The 22,107-nt window shown below is 52.6% G+C and overlaps 1 protein-coding gene across 7 annotated transcripts in view; it reads right to left on the bottom strand.

Annotated features, from left to right (window-relative positions):
- The window catches only part of SCN5A (sodium voltage-gated channel alpha subunit 5), a 110,485-nt gene that overhangs the window by 5,645 nt on the left and 82,733 nt on the right, over positions 1-22,107 (bottom strand). For 5 of the 7 annotated variants that reach the window (XM_049870768.1, XM_049870771.1, XM_049870772.1 and 2 more), the window contains 7 exons: positions 18,432-18,552; positions 17,430-17,584; positions 9,564-9,737; positions 5,949-6,071; positions 3,380-3,661; positions 416-469; positions 178-315 (listed from right to left, as the gene is read on the bottom strand). In XM_049870768.1, coding sequence (XP_049726725.1) covers positions 178-315; positions 416-469; positions 3,380-3,661; positions 5,949-6,071; positions 9,564-9,737; positions 17,430-17,584; positions 18,432-18,552 — 1,047 coding nt within the window. The remainder of the gene's footprint in view (positions 1-177; positions 316-415; positions 470-3,379; positions 3,662-5,948; positions 6,072-9,563; positions 9,738-17,429; positions 17,585-18,431; positions 18,553-22,107) is intronic. The other 2 variants (XM_049870769.1, XM_049870770.1) reach the window with 1 other exon arrangement.

Here is a 22,107-nt window from a genome sequence, read left to right as displayed (position 1 = left end):
TCTCGTCTTTCAGGTAGACTAGGGCAGGTGCTTGTTAGAGCCTTACAGGCCTAGGTGTCACATCCATGGACGTACCCCTCTGCCCACCTCATTCCTGCAGGGGACGGGAGATGGGGACTGACACCCTGCCCCGCCCCACCCCACCCCGCCCAGGTGGGGAGCCTACGCTCTACGTATCTTTTTCTTCTGTTGGTTGAAGTTGTCGATGATGACACCGATGAAAAGGTTGAGGGTGAAGAAGGATCCGAAGATGATGAAGATGACAAAGTAGACATACATATAGAGGTTGTATTCCCACTGCGGCTGCTCTTCATACTAAGGGGAGAAACCAGACAGGGTGTGGTCTAAGGGACGAGGAGGGGCATGGTCTGGGGGGCTTTCAGATGTGGTGAGAGAGGTCAGTGTGACCACCTACCCCCCTGGAGTCCACAGCTGCGTACATAATGTCCATCCAGCCTTTAAATGTTGCCTGGAAGGAAAAGATAAGATCAAGAAGGTCATTTCACTCCATGCCTTTCCTGAGCCACTCAGGGTTCCTGTCTGGACACATGAGACCAGGACTGAGCCCTACAAGAAGCAAGCAGCCTCCCCCAACCCCCTTCAGCAATGTCCGACTGGCCAGGAGGTCAAGGAAGAGCCTTCTTGGTTTAGGGGGTGGTGGCACGGGCTGGGGTGCAGGGAAAACCTGCTCCGCAGACACCCCATGGAGCCACGCAATGGGGAGCCAGCTTCTTGATTGAGGACAAGAAATCCAGAGGCTGATGAGGCCCGAAGGGGTCTGTCCTCAGATCCACATTCATTTCAGAATCTAAAATGACACAGGGTCCCGACCAGGGGCAGATTACCCAATAAACAAGGCAAAAAACATGGGCTTATTTGTGTTTACTAATCTGTAGTGCACAATTTCACATGTTTGATGTGGTGAAAATGGGATTTTCCGTACTACAGATTGGTAAAACCAAAACCAAACCCAGTGCCGTTGAGTCAATTCCGACTCATAGTGACCCTATAGGACAGAGTAGAACTGCCCGATAGAGTTTCCAAGAAGCGCCTGGCAGATCTGAACTGCCGACCCTTTGGTTAGCAGCTGTAGCACTTGACCACTACGCCATCAAGTAAGCACAACTCAGCCCATGAGTGCCTTGCTTACTGTAAGCCAGTGAGCACCTTGCTTACTGGATAATCCGCCCCTTGTCTTGACAGCAGGAGTCAGGGACAGAGAGGTGGGGCTCGGGCTCTCTGTTGCAGTTTAAGGTCCCCCTTGTCATGCAGCTCAGAGAACCATGTGGCTTCTGTTCCATGGACTTCCAAAGGCTGTCCCTTAAGAATCCCAACCTTCCCTTGTACTTAAGGGGGTCCTTTTGCCTGTGTTGTTCTGGTAAATGTTTAACAACTGGCTTTCCAGAAGAAAAATAAGCTCTGATTGTCGCGTTTGCCAATTTCTCTGGTGTAAATACTCCCACCATGGCTGATTTCCAGCTGCCAACATGGCGTTAGGGAACACAGAGCTGTGAAGGGATACACAGGAGTGTGTTGTTACAGAATTTCCCCTGTACAGGTATGACGGACATAAATAACCCCCAGGGCACAGATGAAGCCTGGTGGTGCAGTGGTTAAAAGCGCGGCTGCTAACCAAAAGGTCAGCAGTTTGAATCCACCAGGTGCTCCTTGGAAGCCCTATGGGGCAGTTCTACTCTGTCCTATAGGGTCACTATGAGTCGGAATTGACTCGACAGCAATGGGTTTGGGTTTTTTGGTTTTAGTGCATAGATGATAGGAAAATGCAATGAAGGCTTTATTATCTGTGCTTTGATATCATTTAGTTAATTAAAAGTTTACATAATTTAATTTTGAATAATGGCTGTGTTTAGCAACCAATTTGCAAAGTTCCTGGAAATGTACAAATCGGCTCTTGTCAGCCGGTACAAGCTGGCTCAAGCACACCACACCAGGAGAGAAAAGCAGGAGGCTGAAGGGCACCAGGCCCTAGTGCTGGCTGCTACGAAGATTCTGAAAAAGCCCAAGAAGCACGCACGTGGTTGTAGGAACTGCCCAGTGAGTCCCTGGCGAAATCCAGCCTTGCCCCAGGCCCCCTTTGAGGGCACAAGCTCAGCTGCACAAACTTTCTGTCTAAGAGTTCTTATGAGGCAGGCAGGTCAGATGGGGAAGCTGAGGCCCAGGGACGGCAAATTACTCCAGCTTTCTGTGCCACGGTGTGGAGCCTGGTGGCACAGTGGTTAAGTGCTCAGCTGCTAACCAAAAGGTCGGCAGTTCAAATCTACCAGCCGCTCCTTGGAAACCCTATGGGGCAGTTCTACTCTGTCCTATAAGGTCGCTATGAATCGGAATTGACTCCAAGGCAACGGGTTTGGTTTTGGTTCCTGTGTCACTATGGCACCGTGTGCTCCTGTGCCTTGTGTGAGAGAAAACAGTATGCTCCTGTTCCTTGTTTTGGAAACTGCCAGGGCCCACCCCCGGTTACGAGGTGCTTATGAACAAATTCTTCCAGTCACTGAGAAGTCTGGCCCATCTGAAGGTTCTGGGAGACAAAGTCTGAGAGCTCAGAGGGACAGCCATGGGGACGGTAGGCTCCCAATCCTGTACTCCCCTAGGTGTTACAGGGAGTCTTTGGAAAAGCGACAGCCAGAGTCTAAGGAACAGGTGGAGGCGTGAGTGGACGCGCAGGTTTTCCGGAGAGTCCACTGACTGCTCCTCTACTGGGGACTAGAGACGTGTGTCTGAGCTTGAGGCTGGGCTAGCAAGAAGAGCCAGCTGCAGCTATATGCCTTGTGGTTCTGTTTGTCTTTCCGTCGTCAGGTCTGGTGGTAGGCTCATTTTCGGCATGTGTTATAATCACGGAAGCCACCCATACTCACAGATCAGTGGAGACTCTGGAGGGCCTGGGTAGGGCCATTCACGTTTAAACATCACAAAACCAGAAACAAACACATCCTTTAGAACAACCCAACAGGTATCACTACCTTTAATAGCAGGATGGCCAGAGTCACAATTTTGTAATAGCTCAGTCCCTGGATAGCTGAGGGCTTCCATTTTTAACCTGAGCCCTTACATTGCCAAACTCATAGCACGGAGAGGTCAAACTGAGTGCTGGCTGGTGAGTTCTGCCGCAGGGCTCACCTTTGTTACCACGCCACGCACCTTGGAGAAAGCGGTGTCTGCTCTAGAGCTGAACACCTGGGGACTTCCCAAGGAGCCACGAGGTCCCTGGAGAATGCTTAACCTTTTTTGGGGGGCAGTGTGACCCTATTGGGAGGATGCAGGGTGGCCCCACTGCCCCCCTCCTGCCCACGCCATGGGTGAAGGTACCTGCTGCTGGAGAGCCAGCGGGAGGAAGGAGTCCCTCCTCCCCAGGACTTACCACCTGCAGAAGGGCCAGGTACCCGGCCCCCACGTTGTCGAAGTTGACTTTCACCTTGGTCCAGTACAACTCGCCAGTCACGTTGAAGGCCTCACACTCACTCTTGTTGTTCACGACAGTGTAGTTCAAGGGCAGGTCTCCCTCGGTCTGGTTGATGCACTTCCCGAACTTCCCCGCGAAGAGGTTCACGCCCATGATGCTGAAGATGAGCCAGAAGATGAGGCAGACGAGGAGGACGTTCATGATGGATGGGATGGCACCCACCAGGGCATTGACCACGACCTCAGTGGAGAGAGAAGAGGCTCAGCTCCTGGGGAGCCCATCAGCTCCTGGGGAGCCCAGGGGGTACACAGGACCCCCACCAACCAGAGAGAGAAGAGGCTCAGCTCCTGGGGAGCCCATCAGCTCCTGGGGAGCCCAGGGGGTACGCAGGACCCCCACCAACCAGAGAGAGAAGAGGCTCAGCTCCTGGGGAGCCCATCAGCTCCTGGGGAGCCCATCAGCTCCTGGGGAGCCCAGGGGGTACACAGGACCCCCACCAACCAGAGAGAGAAGAGGCTCAGCTCCTGGGGAGCCCATCAGCTCCTGGGGAGCCCAGGGGGTACGCAGGACCCCCACCAACCAGAGAGAGAAGAGGCTCAGCTCCTGGGGAGCCCATCAGCTCCTGGGGAGCCCATCAGCTCCTGGGGAGCCCAGGGGGTACACAGGACCCCCACCAACCAGAGAGAGAAGAGGCTCAGCTCCTGGGGAGCCCATCAGCTCCTGGGGAGCCCAGGGGGTACACAGGACCCCCACCAACCAAACTCCCTGACTACAGACCCCTGGCGTGGGAGGTGTCTTGAGGTCTCGGGCTGCGTGCAACATTTCCTGTCCCGAAGGAAAGGCCAGCTCTGTGACTGGACGCCCTGGCGGGGAGTGAGGGTGCACAGGAGCCTTTTCTGGGTCACCCCGAAGTCATGTGCGATTCCAGAGCAAATACCTTCCTTACTGGCCCTGGCTGCACCCGTGACCTTCTAAACTGAACCTTCCACGGGGTCTCTGCTGGCTGAGTATGCCAGGAATCTGATGGGAGCAGGCGTCTGGAGACACTCCCCTGACACTTCGTGCCTCCTGTCCCTCCCATTAGCCCTTTCATTCTCTGAGATAAATTCCTGGTACACTTCAGGGTTACTGCTACCTGGATGGGTGTCCCCCCTTAAAGTACCCAGGGGCCTTGGTGCGGTATGTCTGCAGGGAGCCGTGACCGTTCCGCAGGGCTCTGGAAGGCCAAGAGCCGGGAGGGCAGGTGGTGTAGGTGGCTCCATGTCCCTCTCCTCCCACCTGTGGGAGCCGTTCCTGACCCCATGGAGCCAGAGCCCCACACTCATCATCTATAATCCCAACACCCAACAGAGGCTTCCGTGGCAAATGCATTTGGGGCAGCACACTCCACTCGGACCACGGCCCCCGTTGTCTGTGAATCAGCAATGTGTTTGCAACCCAGGCTGAAAACGAGCTGGGTGTGGGGCTATGCGGTAAGGCACGCAGATGGCCTAGGTGTCAGGGTGGGTAATGCCGACACGGGCAAACGAGAAGGAGCCCTCAGTCCCTCAGCAGCCCTGACGAACCACAGGAGCAGAGCGGGAAACCCAACTCTCGAGGCACCAAGCTTCGGGTGAGTGTGAGGCCCTGGAGGTTGCCCCCGGCCTGGCTCTGCGGCCAACGGTCACTGCAGAGGTGTTCCTGGCAACTAGCGTCTCCCCTCTGTCCCTCTGGAATCAAATGTCCTTGCCCCCGAAGTTACGCTGAACGTGGGTCAGATTATTCACTTGCTGATGGTTTCCCCCTAGGAATAAGCGATTTGTTGCTCCATGAATTGGGGGTGTGGGCAAAGTCAAAGCAACCAATCAAATGGTGGGCCAGCGAGGGAGAGACGGAGGTGTCTTCTGAAGCCACAAGGAATCTGGCACATTTCGTAAACTACAAGTGTGTGTACGCGTGCACGTACACACACACACACTTATGCTGTGCTTGTTTGTTTTCCGACTGTGGGTATCGTGGCTACTGTTTTCCGTGAGGGGCTCTTTTATTTGCTTCATATGCTCACATTCCTTGGTGGAATTTGGTGATTTGAAAACCGCACAGGGCTCTTCACTAAGGACATGGTGCAGAATCATTTACGAAGCAAAGGGCCACTTCACTCTGCAAACTGACACCCGGGGAGAGAGAACAGCCTGCTCCGTGGCCCTCACCACGGCCCCACTGCCCATCACACCTGGGGGAGGGCCAGCCTGTGCCTGCCACAGGCACACGCCAGGCCCCAAGGAACAGGAAGTGGAAGGGCCTCGAGTGCCCGTGGGGCTGGACGCTGAGAGCCCTGGGAGAGGGTTTTCACTGTTCTCTACCCCTCCAGGGCCTCCAAGCCCCAACTGGCCTCTCCTGGAGATTCTGGACCACAGTCTTACTGAGTCAGGCAAGGCCACAGGTCTGTGCTCCAGGCTGGGCTGCTTGGTCAGCAAGCTGAGCCTGGGGATCCCCTCAGTGGAACCGCCTCCCACTCCCCCAGTGGGAAGCAGCAGCCCCTTCTCACCCTCATGCCTTCGAACCGTGACAAGGCTCTCAGAGGTCGGAGTGCACGCAGCGTCCGCAGAGACTTGATGGGGCCCATCTCGGCAAAGCCCAGGGTGTTTGCCACCAGACTTATCAGCGAGACCTGTGAAGGCAGAGGGGTGAGCTGGGGTGGATGGTAAGGCTCTCTGCCCACCTAAGACAGGGCTGGGTGCCAGAGAGCCGGCAGGCCTTCCTGCATTCCGTCTTCATTATCCCAGGGCTGGGCCACCTTCTCAGGCCCACCAGGCACTGCACCAGGCTTCCTGAGCCAAGAGGTGTGGGGCAAGCCCAGGTGTGCCAGGCACTTCACACACAGGGTAAGAGCTCCAGTAACCAAACCCATTGCCGTCGAGTCGATTTGACTCATAGCAACCTCATAGGACAGAGTAGAACTGCCCCATAGGGTTTCCAAGGAGCGGCTGGTGGATTTGAACTGCTGATCTTTTGGTTAGCAGCTGAGCGCTTAACCACTGTGCCACCAGGTCTCCCCAGTAACTCTAGGGTGCTGAAATGCAGTATCCCTTTCTACAGATGAAAGGAAGGACTGAGTGCCAAGACCCCTGGCTGGCATGGGGGAGCAGGGATTCAAAGCTGGGCTTTCCTTCAAGTCACATCCAAAAGTCAAAAAGAAGCCTCTTTTTGGGAAGGAAGGCTGGTGGGGCCTGGACACGAGCAGAGGGACAATCCTGGGGTATTTCCCCGAAGCGGGGCTTTGCCACACTCCAACATCTTCCAGGAGGGGGGCACAGGTGCGGGCTCGGTGGGGATGGGAGCCACGGAGCTGTGTGCCCTCTGCCCACCCTCCCCGGGCATTTCTACTCTGTGGGTTTTAGCCCTCTAAAGGGCCTTGAGCGCCCACTTCCATCTCACGTTACTACTGGCCAGTGGTTGCAGATTGCGGTGGTCTCCACCTGAGCTCTCCTGTAATCTCCATCAACACCTCTCCAGGCTTAGGGTGGCTGGGGGTGGAGAGTACCACAGCCCCCTTCCGGCTTGGAAGCTCCAGGTGGGAGGGGCGGGCACAGGGGCTTGGGGGAGGAAGACATCCCGGGTGCCCTGTGTGCCACCCCACTGTGCCCCTCAACTGCGTCTCTCAGGGGACCCCCTTCCTGAGGGCAGGGCCTCCAGGGCACCGGGACCACCAGCTGCCTGCCCAGTTCTCAGCCGGGGCACCCATAGTCTCCCCATTGCAGCTGATGCCACTCGGTCCTTGGAGCTGCTCAGACCTCAAGCCCTGGCATCATCTCTGCTGCTTCTCTGTCTCTTACGCTATGTCCAACCCGTCAGGATTTCCTGTTGGCTCTGCCTTCAAACCACAGCCTGTGTCTAAACACTCCTCACCACTGCCATGGCCACCACCCTTGCCAGGCCAGCGCCATCGTCCCTGGACTTCTGTCCCTGCTGCTTCTCGCCCCTCGCCCCCAGCGGTCCTTTGAGAGCATGAGTTAGGTCATGGCACTCTTTGCCTCCCAAATTCGTTCTCAATCAAACCCCCCTGCTTTTCTCCAGCTGCACACCCCAATGCATCTGGCCTCGTCCTCTGTCCCCCTGCCCCCAGCCCCTACTCCCTCCACTCCGGCCACTCTGGCCCTCTCGCAGTCCCTCAGCTGTGCCTGGCACACCCCTGCCGCGGGGCCTTTGCATTGCTGATCCGACCTCTGCTTGGAAGGTTCTGCCAGACAGCTGCCTGGCACCCCAACGTCCTTCAAATCTGCTTAGATGTCACCTCCTGGGGGGCTCACTCTGGCCAGCTGGTTTCAAGCTGTACCCTGCACCTCCCCGCCCAGTCCTGGCACTGAATCTTCTTCCTGTCTCCAACTCCGCTTCCTCCAAGGTACATACTACTTCCTAACAAAGAGCTGATTGATAATATTTGCTATGTTATGGTTTGCAGCCACCTCCCCCCACCAGAACATGAGTTCCATGTGTGGAAGGATTCTTCTCTACCATCGTCCCTGCTATCCCCAGCCCCTAACGGTACTTGAACACAGTAGATGCTCAATCGTATTTATTGAAAAAAAAAAAAAAAAAACGCATCAAATGATCCCGGAAACATCCTTGCCCAGACTCTGGCTCTGCTTGCCCACGAAGTGTGTGGTGGGGTGCAGCAGGGTCAGGGTCAAAAAGCTGGATTCCAGCACCCCCTATGCTTGACCTGGGCGAGGTCCCTTCCTGCCCTGGGCCTCAGCATCCTTCTCCGCAGGCTCATTCTCCCATCTTGGGACCGAGCAGGGAAGCACTGAGTTCCCCAAGGTGGCAGGTGAGGAGGTGGGCTTCCCCAGAAGTCTTCGCAGGTTCCCCCTGACCTGCCTTGGGGGATGCCTCAGCAGGCCCAGCTTCCCAAGGAGCTGCAGGAACACCTGGGCCAAGGAGCCTAAGGGCTGAGCGGCCAGAGTTTGAGTCCTCCCCCAGCCGCCCGCTTAGGTCCTCTCAGCGAGGCCATGAGGGCTGGGCCCGGCTCCTCCCTCCCTCTGCACCCCAGCACTCCTCACCCAGCATTAGCATCCTCTCAGCCACTTGGAGTGACGGAAAGAGGCCTGCACTGGAGGTCCCAGAACCTGGGCCTGCACCTTGGTACACCGCGATCTGGCACGGAGCCTTCTCTGCCACGGCCACTCCTAGCTGGCCCCCCACCCAGGCTTGGTGGCCCCAGTTCGGAAAGCCCTTTGCAGTCCACACAGTCTGGTCCCCACACCAGCCTGGAACAGTCACCCAAGCCCTCTGCCTTCACCGTGAGCCCCTCGGCTGCAGTGGGTGCAGGCCCAGGGCTGCTCAGCACCCCTGGCCTTCTTTGTTTTTCTTCCCCCTCTGGTTACTCTACCACGTGACTGCTTCAGGACCTGGTGGATAGGAACTGTGCTTGCCCTGGGGTCTGGGTAGCTGTGTGGCAGGGCCCCCCACTCCATCTGCCAACCTGCTGCTCAGCCCCGTCCTGGTCACATCCTGGGCGGGAAAACCCACAAAACCACCAGGATGACCAGGGCAGCAACTCAGAGCTTCTTGGACAGTGTCCACGGGCTTCCTCCTTCTTACAGGTGACTCATTCTCCCCAGATGGCACCTTCTACCTGAGTCAGGAGGTCTCCCCGCCCCCTCCCCTCTGGCCTCAGTTCAGTCCACCCCCCTGTACAGAAGGGCCTCATCTGGTGGTGGTTGAGCTCTCCTGGGCCGTCTGTCTGTCTCGTGGGCCTGGCAGACACTTCACACCAGTGTGACCAGTACTCACTTCCTTTCTGAGCAGGTGAGCCCCCTGCCCTGGCCCACACCCCAGCCTGGACTGACTCTGACAGTCCCCAACGTGAGTATAGTCTCCCACAGAAGCCTGGGGGCTCCTAAGGGCAGAAGGCCCAGGTTTGCCCCCATATTGGGGGTTTCTTACGGTAGGCCCGGGTCTCCCGTTTCTCCTCTTCCTCCCAGACTGGGGGCCTTTGGACTGGGACCATGTTTCTCCTCCATGACCCCAACTTTCGGCCTCTTCTCTGCCTGCCCCGCGGCACGGCTGAGTGCCTCTACCCCAGCCTGCTGGCTTCCCTGACATCTTGCCTCTCTGCCTCAGCGCCTCCGCCCTCCCCTGCGCCCTCGGGGGCCCCACTCACATCCACGATGAGGAAGTCCAGCCAGCACCAGGCGTTGGTGAAGTACTTCTTGAAGCCATAGGCCACCCACTTGAGCAACATCTCCAGCACGAAGACGTAGGTGAACATCTTGTCAGCGTACTCCAGCAGGACCTTGATGGTCCTCCGCTCCTCCAGGTAGATGTCCTCGAAGGCCTGCAGGCAAGGTCAGACGAGGACACAAAGACTGACCCACTGCAGAGGCCACCCTGTGCCAGGCTCTGTTTTCTAAGGTAACTGGTTATATCTAACGATGACCCAGGAGGGCAGGAAGCAGAGGTGAGAACCGTGTGGAGGGGCTGATGCTGGGCGGAGCAGTGAGCCCTCCACCCAGCAAGGGGTGTGTACCGTTGGTGGCTTGTGAGATGACCTTACCTGGTGTGTGAACGATAAGGCCAACTACCAAGTGAGAAAGTGCCTCCCTTTACATTATGAGCATGTCTCAGTTTGGGATTAGTGTGTCCTTAACACCTTTCAAAAACGTGCTAATCTTCCATTTTAACAGGGAGAGAGGCGTGCTGGAAACCTCATACAACTTTTTTGTTTTTGCTCTATTTTGCGTTCACTAGTCTTATTTTTATTTTTTTTTAGTCTTACTTTAGATAGCTCCCCACTTTTTACAGGAAATAATGTCAGTTTCCAGTTATGTTAAAAAGTCTCCTTTAGAGGCCCCTGTGTGCCCCAAGTGGTTTGTGCTCAACTTGGCTACTAACCAGGAGGTGGGTGGTTGGAGCCCACCCAGAGGAACTGTGGAAGAAACGCCTGGTGACGGCCAAGAAAACCTCATGGAGCTCAGCTCTTCTCTGTAAACACATGGGCTCGCCATGAGTCAGAATCGACTCGAAGGTAATGGGCTCTTTTGGTTTTTATGAGTTTATTTAAACAAAGACCACTGAGTTGATTTAAAGCAGAATTCTAAATAAATGAGACTAAAGGCAGTCTGTAGGCATGAAGCTTAGGAAACACAACTGGACTAGCGAGATAAAGTCAAACCTCTTTCAATCTTCAGAGTCTAGGCGTCACTTTTCCAAAATGCTAGAAGTTGTCTTCATCTCTTCATTCCTGCCTCAGTCCATATGCCTGAGCCGACAGAGAGACCCCAATGGATCCCAGCTGCCCTCTTCCACCTCCAGCTTCATGCAGCTTCTGGTTGTACCCGCTCCTGGAGACTTACTCCTCACCAGTCAGGAGTGTGCTCTGTGGCTCCCAGTCTAGGCAACCTCACATGGCAGAGAGGGCCCCAAGGAGAAGCCTCCGGCCTGTCACTTCTGGGGCTCCTCACCTGACTTTGGGGACTCCAGGTGCCACAGCGAGCTGGGCGCCTGCACTGTGCCCAGGCTGTATGCACGGCTGAAGTACATATGTGGCTAGTTTGGTCAGTGTAGACAGCTCAAGAGCATAATTCAGGTCCCCAGTGGACTTTGGAGAGCCCCGGTGGCGCGGTGGTTAAGTGCTACGGCTTCGAACCAAAAGGTCTGTGGTGCAAATCCAACAGCAGCTCCTTGGAAACCCTATGGGGCAGTTCTACTCTGTCCTCTAGGGTGGCTGTGAGCAAGAATCGACCCAGTGGCAACAGGTTCAGTTTTTTTTAATGAACGTCAGGAGTTGTTCAAGATAACAATTGTGTGTATTTTTTCTCTGATTATAAAAGTGATGTATGCTTCATGTAAAAAAATTCAATAATATAGAAATTATAAAAAGCCAAGCCATTAGCCCAAGACAGGAACCATTCCCAAAGCCAACTCTTCAGACAGGGATTGGACTGTACCAAGGGATAAAAATGATACCGGTAAAGAATGAGGTTCTTGGACCAAGTAGATGCATGGGACCATGTGGGCAGCTCCTGTCTGGAGCGGAGATGAGAGGGCAGAGGGGGGTTCAGAAGCTGGCCGAATGGATGCAAAAAGAGAGTGGAGGGAAGGAGTGTGCTGTCTCATTAGGGTGAGAGCAGTTAGGAGTATATAGCAAGGTGTATATAAATTTTTATATGAGAGACTGACTTGATTTGTAAACTTTCACTTAAAGCACAATTTAATACAAATTAAAAAAACAAAAACAAAGACAAGCCAAACCCGATGCTGTCAAGTCAATTCTGACTCTTAGCAACCCTATAGAACAAGGTAGCACAGCCCCGTAGCTGCTGGTGGATTTGAACTGCTGACTTTTTGGTTAGCAGCTGAATGCTTAACCACTACGCCAACACAGCTCACAGAAATTATAAAGAAGGAAGTAAAAGTTACCCCTAATCTTGTGATGCCAAGTAACCACTGCCAGCACTTAGGTGAACAACCTCCCGGTATCTCTTTCTCTGTGTGAGCGTGCACACCCTACAATTTTGCAATTGTCTTAGGTAATGTTTTGTTTTGAAATTATTTTTCCACTTAACAATACATTGTGAACATTTATCCACTCAGTAATGTGAATTTGTTGTTGTGAGGTCCTGTCGAGTCAATTCCGACTCATAGTGACCCTACAGGGCAGAGCAGAACTAGCCCATAGGGTTTCCAAGGAGCAGCTGGTAGATTTGAACTGCTGACCTTTTGGTTAGCAGCCGAACTCTTTACCACTGCGCCACTGGGGCTCCACAATGTGAATACACATGATAATAATCTGTTATTCTTTAAAAAATTTTTTAAATTATTCTTTTTAAAGGCTGCATAATATTTCATTATTTGCGTACACTATAACGTATTTAGCCAAAAACCCTATTATTGGATATTTGTTTCCAAATTATTCCTAGCAAACACAACATTGCAGTGAATAACTTTTTTTTCACTTTGTGGTTTCATTGTTTTACGTTAATATTTAAAGAATCTAACTCATATCATCTTGTTGCTGTTAGGTGCCATTGAGTCAATTCCGACTCACAGTGACCCTACGTACAACATAACAAAACACTGCCTGATCCTGTGCTATCCTCATGGTTGTTATGCTTGAGCCCATTGTTGCAGCCACCGTGTCAATCCATCTCATTGAGGGTCTTCCTCTTTTTTGCTAACCCGTATTATTTTGATTAGGAGTAAATACCCATTTTAATAAATTTTTCAGAGTGTCTTGTCAACCATCCCAATACTTCGTCAAAGAATCCACTTCAAACCCACTGATTAGAATTCAACTCTACAATATAGTAAATTACTTGCTTAAATTGATCTCAGACCTCTGTATACAGTTGCACTGCTCTGTCTACTCCTGAACTAGTACCACACTAATGTCCCTGGTCATTTTTAGTAATTTTCTAGATAAACTTTTGTGACGTTTTGTCAGACTCTCTCAAAAATGTTTTCAGAAATTTATTGTTATTCCACTGAATTTATTAACTGCTTTAGAAACTAATACAGTCTTCCTATCCAAGATCAGAGTATATTTCTCTACTTGCCTTTGCTTACATCCCTTAGAAGAGTTTCATAGTTTTCCCCATGCAACTCTTACATGTTTATTATAATATTTATTTCCAGCTGTTTTATACTTACAGTGCCTGGCATGTAAGCAGGGGCAGATTAGCCAATAAGCCAAGTAAGCGTGGGCTTATTCTTGTTTACTTACTAATCTCCAGTGAACAATTTTACATGAATTTCAGTTTGATTTCATGTGGTGAGACCCACGTGAAATTGTTCACGACAGATTAAGTACGCACAAGTAAGCCCGTGTTTACCTTGCTTATCGGATAATCCACCCCTTAAAAAAAAAAAAAAATTTGAGAAATGCTGTTCGTGATTAAATGGTTTCTATTCACATAAAAAACAAGAACAGTTCTTTGTATACTTATTTTTTAACTGGCCATATCATGTTGCTAATAGGTTTTTTTCCTAGGCAATCATATTATCTATAAATAATTATATATTTGTATTTATTCCCATTATTTTTGACTCTCATTTTATTACTCTTGACTAATTGTATTGGCCAGTACTTCAGTTCTTCTATTTCCCAATTTTTATACTGTGTGTTTCGTTTTCTTGATTAATTGCACCGGTTACTACTCCAAGAATAATATTAAGTAACGAACAACAGCTAAATGATAGTAAAATCATCCTTTTCTTATTCCCGACTTTAATGAAAATATTTCAAGTGCTTTACTACCAATGATGATGACAGAAGTTAAATGGAGAGATAAATTTTTTACTAAATCAAGGAAACATCTTTTACTTCTATTCTTAGCAAGAAATCTGAAATCAGGCATTGGGATAGCTGCATGGTTTTTCATCTTTGTCATCCTCGTATAAATAGGCACCATTCTGACATTTTAGAACGTATCAAGCTGTGCAATGTTTAGTCTTTCTAAGGTGTTGCTGGACCCTAGTTGCATGTATTTTTGCATCAGTATTCTTAAGCATGAAGAATAAAAGCTGGTCTATGGCTTTCACTTTGGTATACTTGAGGTTTCTGAAACTAGCATTACTTATCTTTCAAAAAGGAGCCCTGGTGGCTCACTGGTTAAAGGGCTTGGCTGTTAATTGCAAGGTTAGCAGTTGGAACCCACCAGTCACTCTGTGGGAGAAGGACGTGGCAGTCTGCTCCAGGAAGGACTACAGGCTTGGAAACCCTATGGGGCAGTTCTACTCTGTCCTATAAGGTCACTAGGAGTCAGAATCGACTTGATGGCCTTGGGTTTAGTTTGGTTTTGGGTAGCTTTGGTAAAAAGAATGTATGGACTTTCTATCTTTTTTCATATACTAGAATATTTTAATTAGAATTAAAATTATTTTCTATTTTCTTTCTTGAGAATTTGAAAGAATCTGCTCTTGGAGATTAGCCAGTGGTTTATCTATTTGATTGTTTTAATTTTTCAAGGAATCAGCTTTGGAATTTTATATCAGTTTTACTATTTATGTTCTAATTCATTAATTTATGGTTTTATTAATTACTTCCTTTGGTTTCTTTAAGATTATTTTGTTGCTATATTTCTCGAGTTAAGTAATTGATTTATACCTCTTTATTTACAATAATAGTGTTTAAGTCTACGAAATTTCCTCTAACTGTAGCTTTGGCTGCATCTCTTATGCAGGGTTCTCATTTTTGTTATTTTTCAGTTTTTTTCCCAATCACATTTTTTTCTCTAGCTCCTCTCTTTACTGTTGTCCCACTGTCAGTTTTTTCTTGGTTTTCCAAAGGGTTTTGCTTTATGTCTTTAAATGCTATGCCACCCAAGCAAAAATATTCATAGTAGTTATAGTCTTACTATAGGTTGTGCCCTCCTTGTCTCATCTCAGCGTTTTACCTTGAAGTCAACCTTGTTTAATACAACTATCATGAGCCCCTGGTTTTTGCTGGCAGTGTCTGCCTTTGCCTGATGTCTCTTTCTCCATTATTTCACTTTTAACATTTCTGAGTCACACTGCAGGTTTACCACTGGGGAGCACACAGCTGACTTTTTTCTTTTTAACCTACTCAGAGTCCTTTTCTTTTAAAAGATGACTTTTACCCAGTTACATTTGTTATTCAGACAAGTTTGATCTTGCTTCTGTCATATTATTCTCTGTTTTCTGATTTTATGCTTCCTAGCTGCTTCTTTTTTCCCCTATCTTTTGCTGCAAGATCTGTTTTCCTTAAAAGCTTCCCCCAGCAATTTGGAAGGGATAGTCTGTTTCTTGTTAAGCGAGTTTATAACTTTAAACAACACACTTAGACTTCTTTTTCTTGGTACATCATCAACATGGTTTTTTTAACAACCGTGCTTGGCTGTCTACCCCAATTAGATTCAACAGACTCTTGCCAAAACTCCCCCTCACTGATGCCAGGCTGAGCTTTTCCTCCACAGCCCAACTCAGTGGCTCTGGCTGCCCTTGTTTGTGGCTGTTTAAAAACAAAACTCGTTAACATATTGTCAAACCATCCTTCTCCTGAAGCCTACAGAGATTTGGCTCTGGCTGCTAATGGCAGAACAGCAGGCAGGCTGCAAGTCATGGCTCCAGGCCCACTCGGGAACAAGGGAGGGGGAGAGCCAGGGTGGAGGCCCAGAGGCTTCGGAGTGACAGCCACAGTGCCTCCCTGTGCCCTGTCCCCACAGGAGGAGGCAGCACAGAGCGGAGGCACACAGCCTTGGGGCACAGTGCTCTCTCCTTTTGTGGTCCAAAACTTCCCTGTTAGTTTCTCATCTGTGGGAGTCTTGCTTCCCAACTCTAGTAGGTGCTTGTTCTGCTGGGGCCCGGAACGGTCCTATTTCTTATTCCTTCTCAATTGCTCCCTTTTCCACAAACCAGCAACTTCTAGGACCCTCTCCGGGGCTATGCCACTTCCTGAGAGATGAGAGCCGAGAGCTTGGGAGCCACACGGGGCCACTCTGGCGGGCCTCACTACTTCTCCTGGCCTCCAGCTCCATCTGCTTCCTTCAGGGAGTCCTCCCTGGTTGCTCCAGCCCCTTCTGACCTCACATCACCCTGAATACTCTGCTCCGGTCCTTGCTCAGCTCTCTCTCTTGCTGGTCTTTGTCTCGATCCTACTGAACATGGTTTCCCCAGACAGACTGGGGGCCCCTGGGGCCAGGGCTGAGGTCTGGTCCTCTTATTCCTCCCCCATAACTCACAGAGATAGACACAAGGAGAGCTTAGAAAAAGACGTAATGAACAAATGGAAGGTCGGGGCAAACAAAACAAAACAAAACCTACTGCTGTTGAGTCAATTCTGACTCATGGCGACCCCACATGTTACAGACTAGAGCTGCTCCACGGGTTTATCTGATTGTAACTTTTATGGATAGGAGCTCTGGTGACGCAGCGGTTAAGCATTCAGTTGCTAACTGAAAGGTGATAGGGTGGAACCCACCAGCTGCTCCGCGGGAGAAAGATGTGGCAGTCTGCTTCCGTAAAGATTTACAGCCTTGGAAACCCTACGGGGCAATTTTACTATGAGTCAGAATGACTCGATGGGTTTGGTTTTTTGGTTAATCTTTATGGAAGCAGATTGCCAGGCCTTCCTTCCATGGTACTACTTGGTGGGTTTGAACTGCCAGCCTTTAGGTTAGTAGTTGAGCACAAACCATTTAGGGCTCTGGAATCCATTTGCCTGAGTTCAAATGCCAAATCTGCCTCTTGTGGGTGATGGGCCTTGGGCAAGTTACTTAGTGTTTCTACAGAGAGTTGTTGTGGAGACTAAATGTGGCTGTCCACGAGACAAACAGCACGGCCTCACACACAGAAGACATGGAGCCAGCAGAGCCACCGCTGTCCATAGTAGCCAAACCAAAAACCCACTGCTGTGGAGTCCATTCCAACTCATAGTGACCCTATAGGACAGAGGAGAACTGCCCCATAGGGTTTCCAAGGAGTGCCTGGTGGATTCGAACTGCTGACCTTTTGGTTGGCAGCTGTAGCTCCTAACTGCTGTGCCACCAGCAGCTAGCGTCGTTAACTACATCCCGAGGGTCCCGACCAAGCCTCTGATGCTGGGTGCTGGTGGATGTGGCACCAGGGCTCTGGTGCAGGAGGCTGGTGACCTGTGTGTGGCCTGTGTCAGCTGGGACTGTGATCTTGGGCCAATCATTCCCTTTTCGTGGAACAAGGAGGCTGGACAGACGACCTCTGGGATCTTCCTGCCCTGACTGCCATGTGTGCAGTGGGTGCTGGGACCGTGTAAACTGGTTCTGGCTCTGGGGACTTGGGGGGCACATTTTCAGCAGAAGCTCTGCCCCAGTTTCCAGCCTGGCTTTCTAGCTGGAGACTTCCTGTCCCCCCCCACCCCACCCTGCCCCCCCAGGAGGGTACCAGCTGGAGACTTCCTGTCCCCCCCACCCCACCCTGCCCCCCCAGGAGGGTACCAGCTGGAGACTTCCTGTCCCCCCCAACCCACCCCCCCGTAGGGTACCAGCTGGAGACTTCCTGTCCCCCCCCAACCCGCTGCCCCCCCGGAGGGTACCAGTGCGCCACTGCTGAGCAGGATCATGAAGATGATGAAGGTCTCGAACCAGCTGTGCTCCACAATGCGGTAGCAGGTCTTGCGCAGCCGCCACCAGACCTTCCCGGGGGCCTGCGTGGTGTCCACTGTGCAGCAGGGGCAGCGCCGGACACAGCCTGTTGGGGGTAGGGGGTGGGTGGGGTTCAGCCCGGTCAGGCCCAGCCCAGAGCAGGCAAACGCCCACGTCTGAGAGCAGAAAGTCGGATGACTGAAGGAGCGACGGGGAGAGAGATACAACCGATGGGGTAAGGGACAGGGCCGTGAGGGCCAGGTGCGCGGGGGAGGACGGTGGGAACTGCCCACAGGGGTCACACTCAGCCTGGAGAGGCTAGCTGGACCAGGCACCCAGCCAGAGCGTGCATGGCCCTGCAGGTCTGGGGAGGGCGAGGCCAGGGTTGGGAAATGGTCCCCCTGGGGAAATGCTCAGGAACTCCTGGGGGGCTCTGTTCCGGGGGCTTCTCCAAGCTGGCAGTTTCTGAGCCTGGGGAAGGGGGCCCCTCTCTGACAGCCACAGCTGATGTGCCACCTGGAGGGCAACCCTTGTTTTATCGACAGCTTCCCTCCAAACGCTCCAATTCATCGAAGCTACAGGTGCATCACCAACACAGCCCCATGCCGCCCACTTCAAGAATTTACGGAGGACCTACTACGTGCTGGGCACCATGCCAGGGCTGGGCGTCCAGGGCCAGCTCCTGCTGCTGGGGGTCAGCAGAGGTGCTGCCACAGTGCAAACGCCCTGTGCTGGGTGCAGCTGACCCAGAGCTGCCCAGCCCCGGTGCACCATGGGCAGGCTTGCCAGGACTCACGTCACAGGCAGATGGAGGAGCCCCCAGGGGCAGCGAGGAGTGGGGAAGGGAGGGCAGGCATCTGGGTCAGGGCGGGTGTGGGACCCCGAGGGGCTGCTGATTCCTGTGTCCCCTCCAGGCGGGGCTGAGGCTGGGGTGAAGGGCTGCCCAGGGGTACCTTCCGTGAAGCAGTCATCCGGGTCTTTGACGTCCTCCCCGAGGTCGGGGATCTGCTCCAAGAGGTCGGCGGTGTTGGTCACGTCTGCTGTGCTGCCTTCGGAGACGCTGTCCTCCCGGGTCTGTGGGCGGGGCATGGTGGGGTGGGGAGGCCGTGAGTGGGGCGGCGGCCTCCAGCCTCAGGTCCGTCACCTGGGGGAGCCTGGGGATCCCTGAGAGGAGGTGCCAGCCTGCCTCCATCGCATATGGTGGGAATCAGGCTGGGGTCGACGGGCGAGAACCTTCCACAGAGCCCTCCCAGGCCAGACAGGGCCGAGCTGAGGCTGGGCTCAGGTTCCTGCTGCCTCGAGGGCCTGGGTCTGTGATTCTGGTCTGCTGGAGTCCAGGCCAGGGGTGCGGGGGCATGACAGGGCTGAGAACACCCTGGGGATGGGGAATACACGGAGCTGGGAACAAAACAGACAGCAGTGGCAACGCAGACACACTGGAACACGGACACATAGTGGTGGCTCAGCACGCACACTGGAAAGAGGCATGCTGGTGCCATGCCAGGGACACGGAACCACATCCAGAGCAGAGTCAGCACCAGGGTCATGAGCACACACAGGTGGCAAGGTCAGACGTGCAGCCAACAGGCCAGCAACCCCGACCACGCTTCGCACCCAATTCATCTGGATGCTGGTGTGATGTGCACGGCCCAGAAGGTGCTGGAAACTTCCCTTCTCCCATAACCTGACCTGGATTCTAGGGAGGTGTGTGCACGTGGGTGGGCCCTCGTGAGGGTCTGGACACGCCCTGTGTGCATGAGGGTGGACCCGAGGGTGGGCCCCTGTAAGTGTCTGGACACGCCCTGTGTGTGCGCAGGTATACGGGGCTCCTGCAGTGGCCACTGCGGGTGCTCTGCCCAGCTCCCCCTGGCTGTGGGCAGGGCACCCACTGCCAGGTGCTGTGAGCGTTGGCTGCTTAGCTGCCCCCTTCTCCAAAACATTGTTTCTAGCCACGGAGCTGCCTGCCTTAGAAATGTTCAGGGGTTGTGACCCGAACCCAGGGGTGGCCCACAGCCAGTGACTGACTGATTCGGGACTATGGAAGCCTGGCCCTCCTGCCTTGAGCTCGTGTTGGAGGTCCCCACAGGCTGGGTTCCAGGCTGAGGCTAGACTCTGAAGACACACCCCTTTATAGCACCCTCCTTTGCCTCACCCTGCTTCTCTTACTTCCTTCTGGAGCCCTGGTGGCCTAGTGGTTAAGTGAAACCTGCTAACCAAAAGGTCGGTGGTTCCCAGGTCTCTCCAGAAAACACGGCCTCAATAGATCATTTGCACAAGAAGCCTAGTCCCAGGCTCTGCTTCTAAAGAACCCAGCCTAAGACAGGTGTGGCCGGGGAGAAGGAGTGCTGTGAGGGAAGGAAATCCTTCATTTGCTTCAGCTCTTGTCGAAGCTACCCAGCCTCTGCTGGTCTCAGTTCACAGGGCCCAGCACCAAGCTCGCTTAGAGGTGAGCCTGTCTGCATTCTCGGCCATGCCTAGGCTTCCATAACTGCTTTCTCTTCCTTTGATGAATCCTTCCAACGATGTCTCAATGTCCTCTTTAATTGTGAGGTTTGGGGTGGAGAAGGGGTTGAATCCCGATGGGAAGGAGAGGCAGCCCCTCAGTGCGGGGTGGAGTAAGGCCTGATGTGAGGCTGTACCCACGCTTGCAGCTGTGAAAGGAGCAGGCCAGAGGAGGTCCTCACACTGCTTTTTTCAGACACTCCTTCCATCCTTTTGTTACTCTCCAGTTGATTCTGACTCCCAGGGACCCTACAGGACAGAGTAGGTCTGCCCTATAGGGTTTCCAAGGCTGTAATCTTTACAGAAGGAGACTGCCACATCTTTCTACTGAGGAGAGCTGGTGGGTTCGAACCACCAGCCTTCTGGACACTGGAGCTGCCTAAAGCCTGTGAGGAAGCCAAGGTTCCTAGGATCTAGCTGCTAATCAAGGGAGGCGCCCTTCTCTCGAGAAAGCCACAGCCCATCTCTCTCCCTTTTATAGGCCCACCACGAACAGATCTGAACAAAGGAACTCAAAGGTCAACATTCGAGTATGAGAGCCCCTTCTCTCCTGCACCTTGCCGGCCTCTTCCAAGTCTTCCTGTTCCCAATATGCTTTCATGAGTCAGACCATCCAGGGAGAGAACCGTGGCCTGTGCCATTAGGACAGTGATTCCATCAGGCCCTCATCCTCCAAAACTGACCATGATGGAAGAACCTCCCATGAAACAACACGGAGGGACACGTGGAGGGGCAACGTGGGGGGTCACGTGGAGGGACACCTGGAGGATCACATGGAGGGTCATGTGGAGGGACACATGGAGGGCACCTAGAGGGACAAAGCACAGGGACACGTGGAGGGATACATGGAGGGTCACGTGGAGGGACACCTGGAGGGTCATATGGAGGGACACGTGGAGAGACACCTGGCAGGACACGTGGAGGGACACATGGAGGGTCACGTGGAGGGACACCTGGAGGATCACATGGAGGGTCATGTGGAGGGACACCTGGAGGGTCATATGGTGGGACACCTGAAGGGACAAAGCGGAGGGACACGTGGAGTGACAAAGTGCAGGGACACGTGGAAGGTCACATGAAGGGTCACATGGAGGGATACCTGGAGGACATCTGGAGGGACGTGAAGGACTTACGCTCCAGTGGAGAAAATCAGAGCTCCTGGACTGAAGACTGAGGTCAGATTGCAGGACAGTGACCCACAAGGACCGTCTCTCCACACATGACCTCCACCTTCCCTGATGCCTGACGGGAGTGGGGAGTGGGGCGGGGGTGGGCGAGTGAGGGGCACAGAAGCCCCTCTGTAGTGGGCAGCACCACATCCTCAAGGTCAGGGGTTGAACTCAAATGTTCTGGGGGCCAAGCAGGTAACAGAGTGATGTCAGGCAGGTGCAAACCAGACCTCAGCTGGTGTCAAGGGAGCTGTCACCACGTCCTTAGCAGGGTGGTTCCTCTTCCTATTTTGCAAGAGAAGCCAGAAATGCAGATTTTTATATAAAAGCTCCTGGTTTCAAGTAAGGAGCCCTGGTGGCACAGTGGTTAAGAGCTCGGCTGCTAACCAAAACGTCAGCGGTTTGAATCCACCAGCCACTCCTTGGAAACCCTGTGGGGCAGTTCTACTCGGTCCTGCAGGGTCACTATGAGTCAGAATCCACTTGACAGCAATGGGTTTGGTTTTTTTTTTTTTTATCTCCTCCCTCCCCCAGCCCCTGCTTTCTGTCTCTATGAATTTTCGTATTCTAGATATTTCACGTGAGTGGAGTCATACAGCATTTGTCCTTTTGTGACTGGCTTCTTTCACTTGGCATGTTGTTTTCAGGGTTCATCCACGTCGTAGCCTGTATCAGAATTCCATTCCTTTTTATGGCTGACTGACATTTCGTGGTGTGTGCGCACCACCTTTTGTTTCTCCATTTATCTGTTGACGGACATTTAGGTTGTTTCCCCCTTTTCGCTGTTCTGAACAGTGCCGCCGTGAACATTGGTGTAACACGTGTCTGTTTGAGTTCCTGATTTCAAGCCCTTTGGGTCTATACCTGGGAGCGGAATTGCTGGGTCCCACGTTAGTTTTGCCTGGTTTTGATTTTTATTGAAATGGAATCATATGGTGTGAACTCTTTTGTGTCTGGC

Source organism: Elephas maximus, chromosome 27 (genome assembly GCF_024166365.1).
Source record: "Elephas maximus indicus isolate mEleMax1 chromosome 27, mEleMax1 primary haplotype, whole genome shotgun sequence".
Lineage (NCBI taxonomy): Eukaryota > Metazoa > Chordata > Mammalia > Proboscidea > Elephantidae > Elephas > Elephas maximus.
The sequence above is the reverse complement of the archived record's forward strand: the minus strand, read 5'-3'. Positions and strand labels throughout refer to the sequence as shown.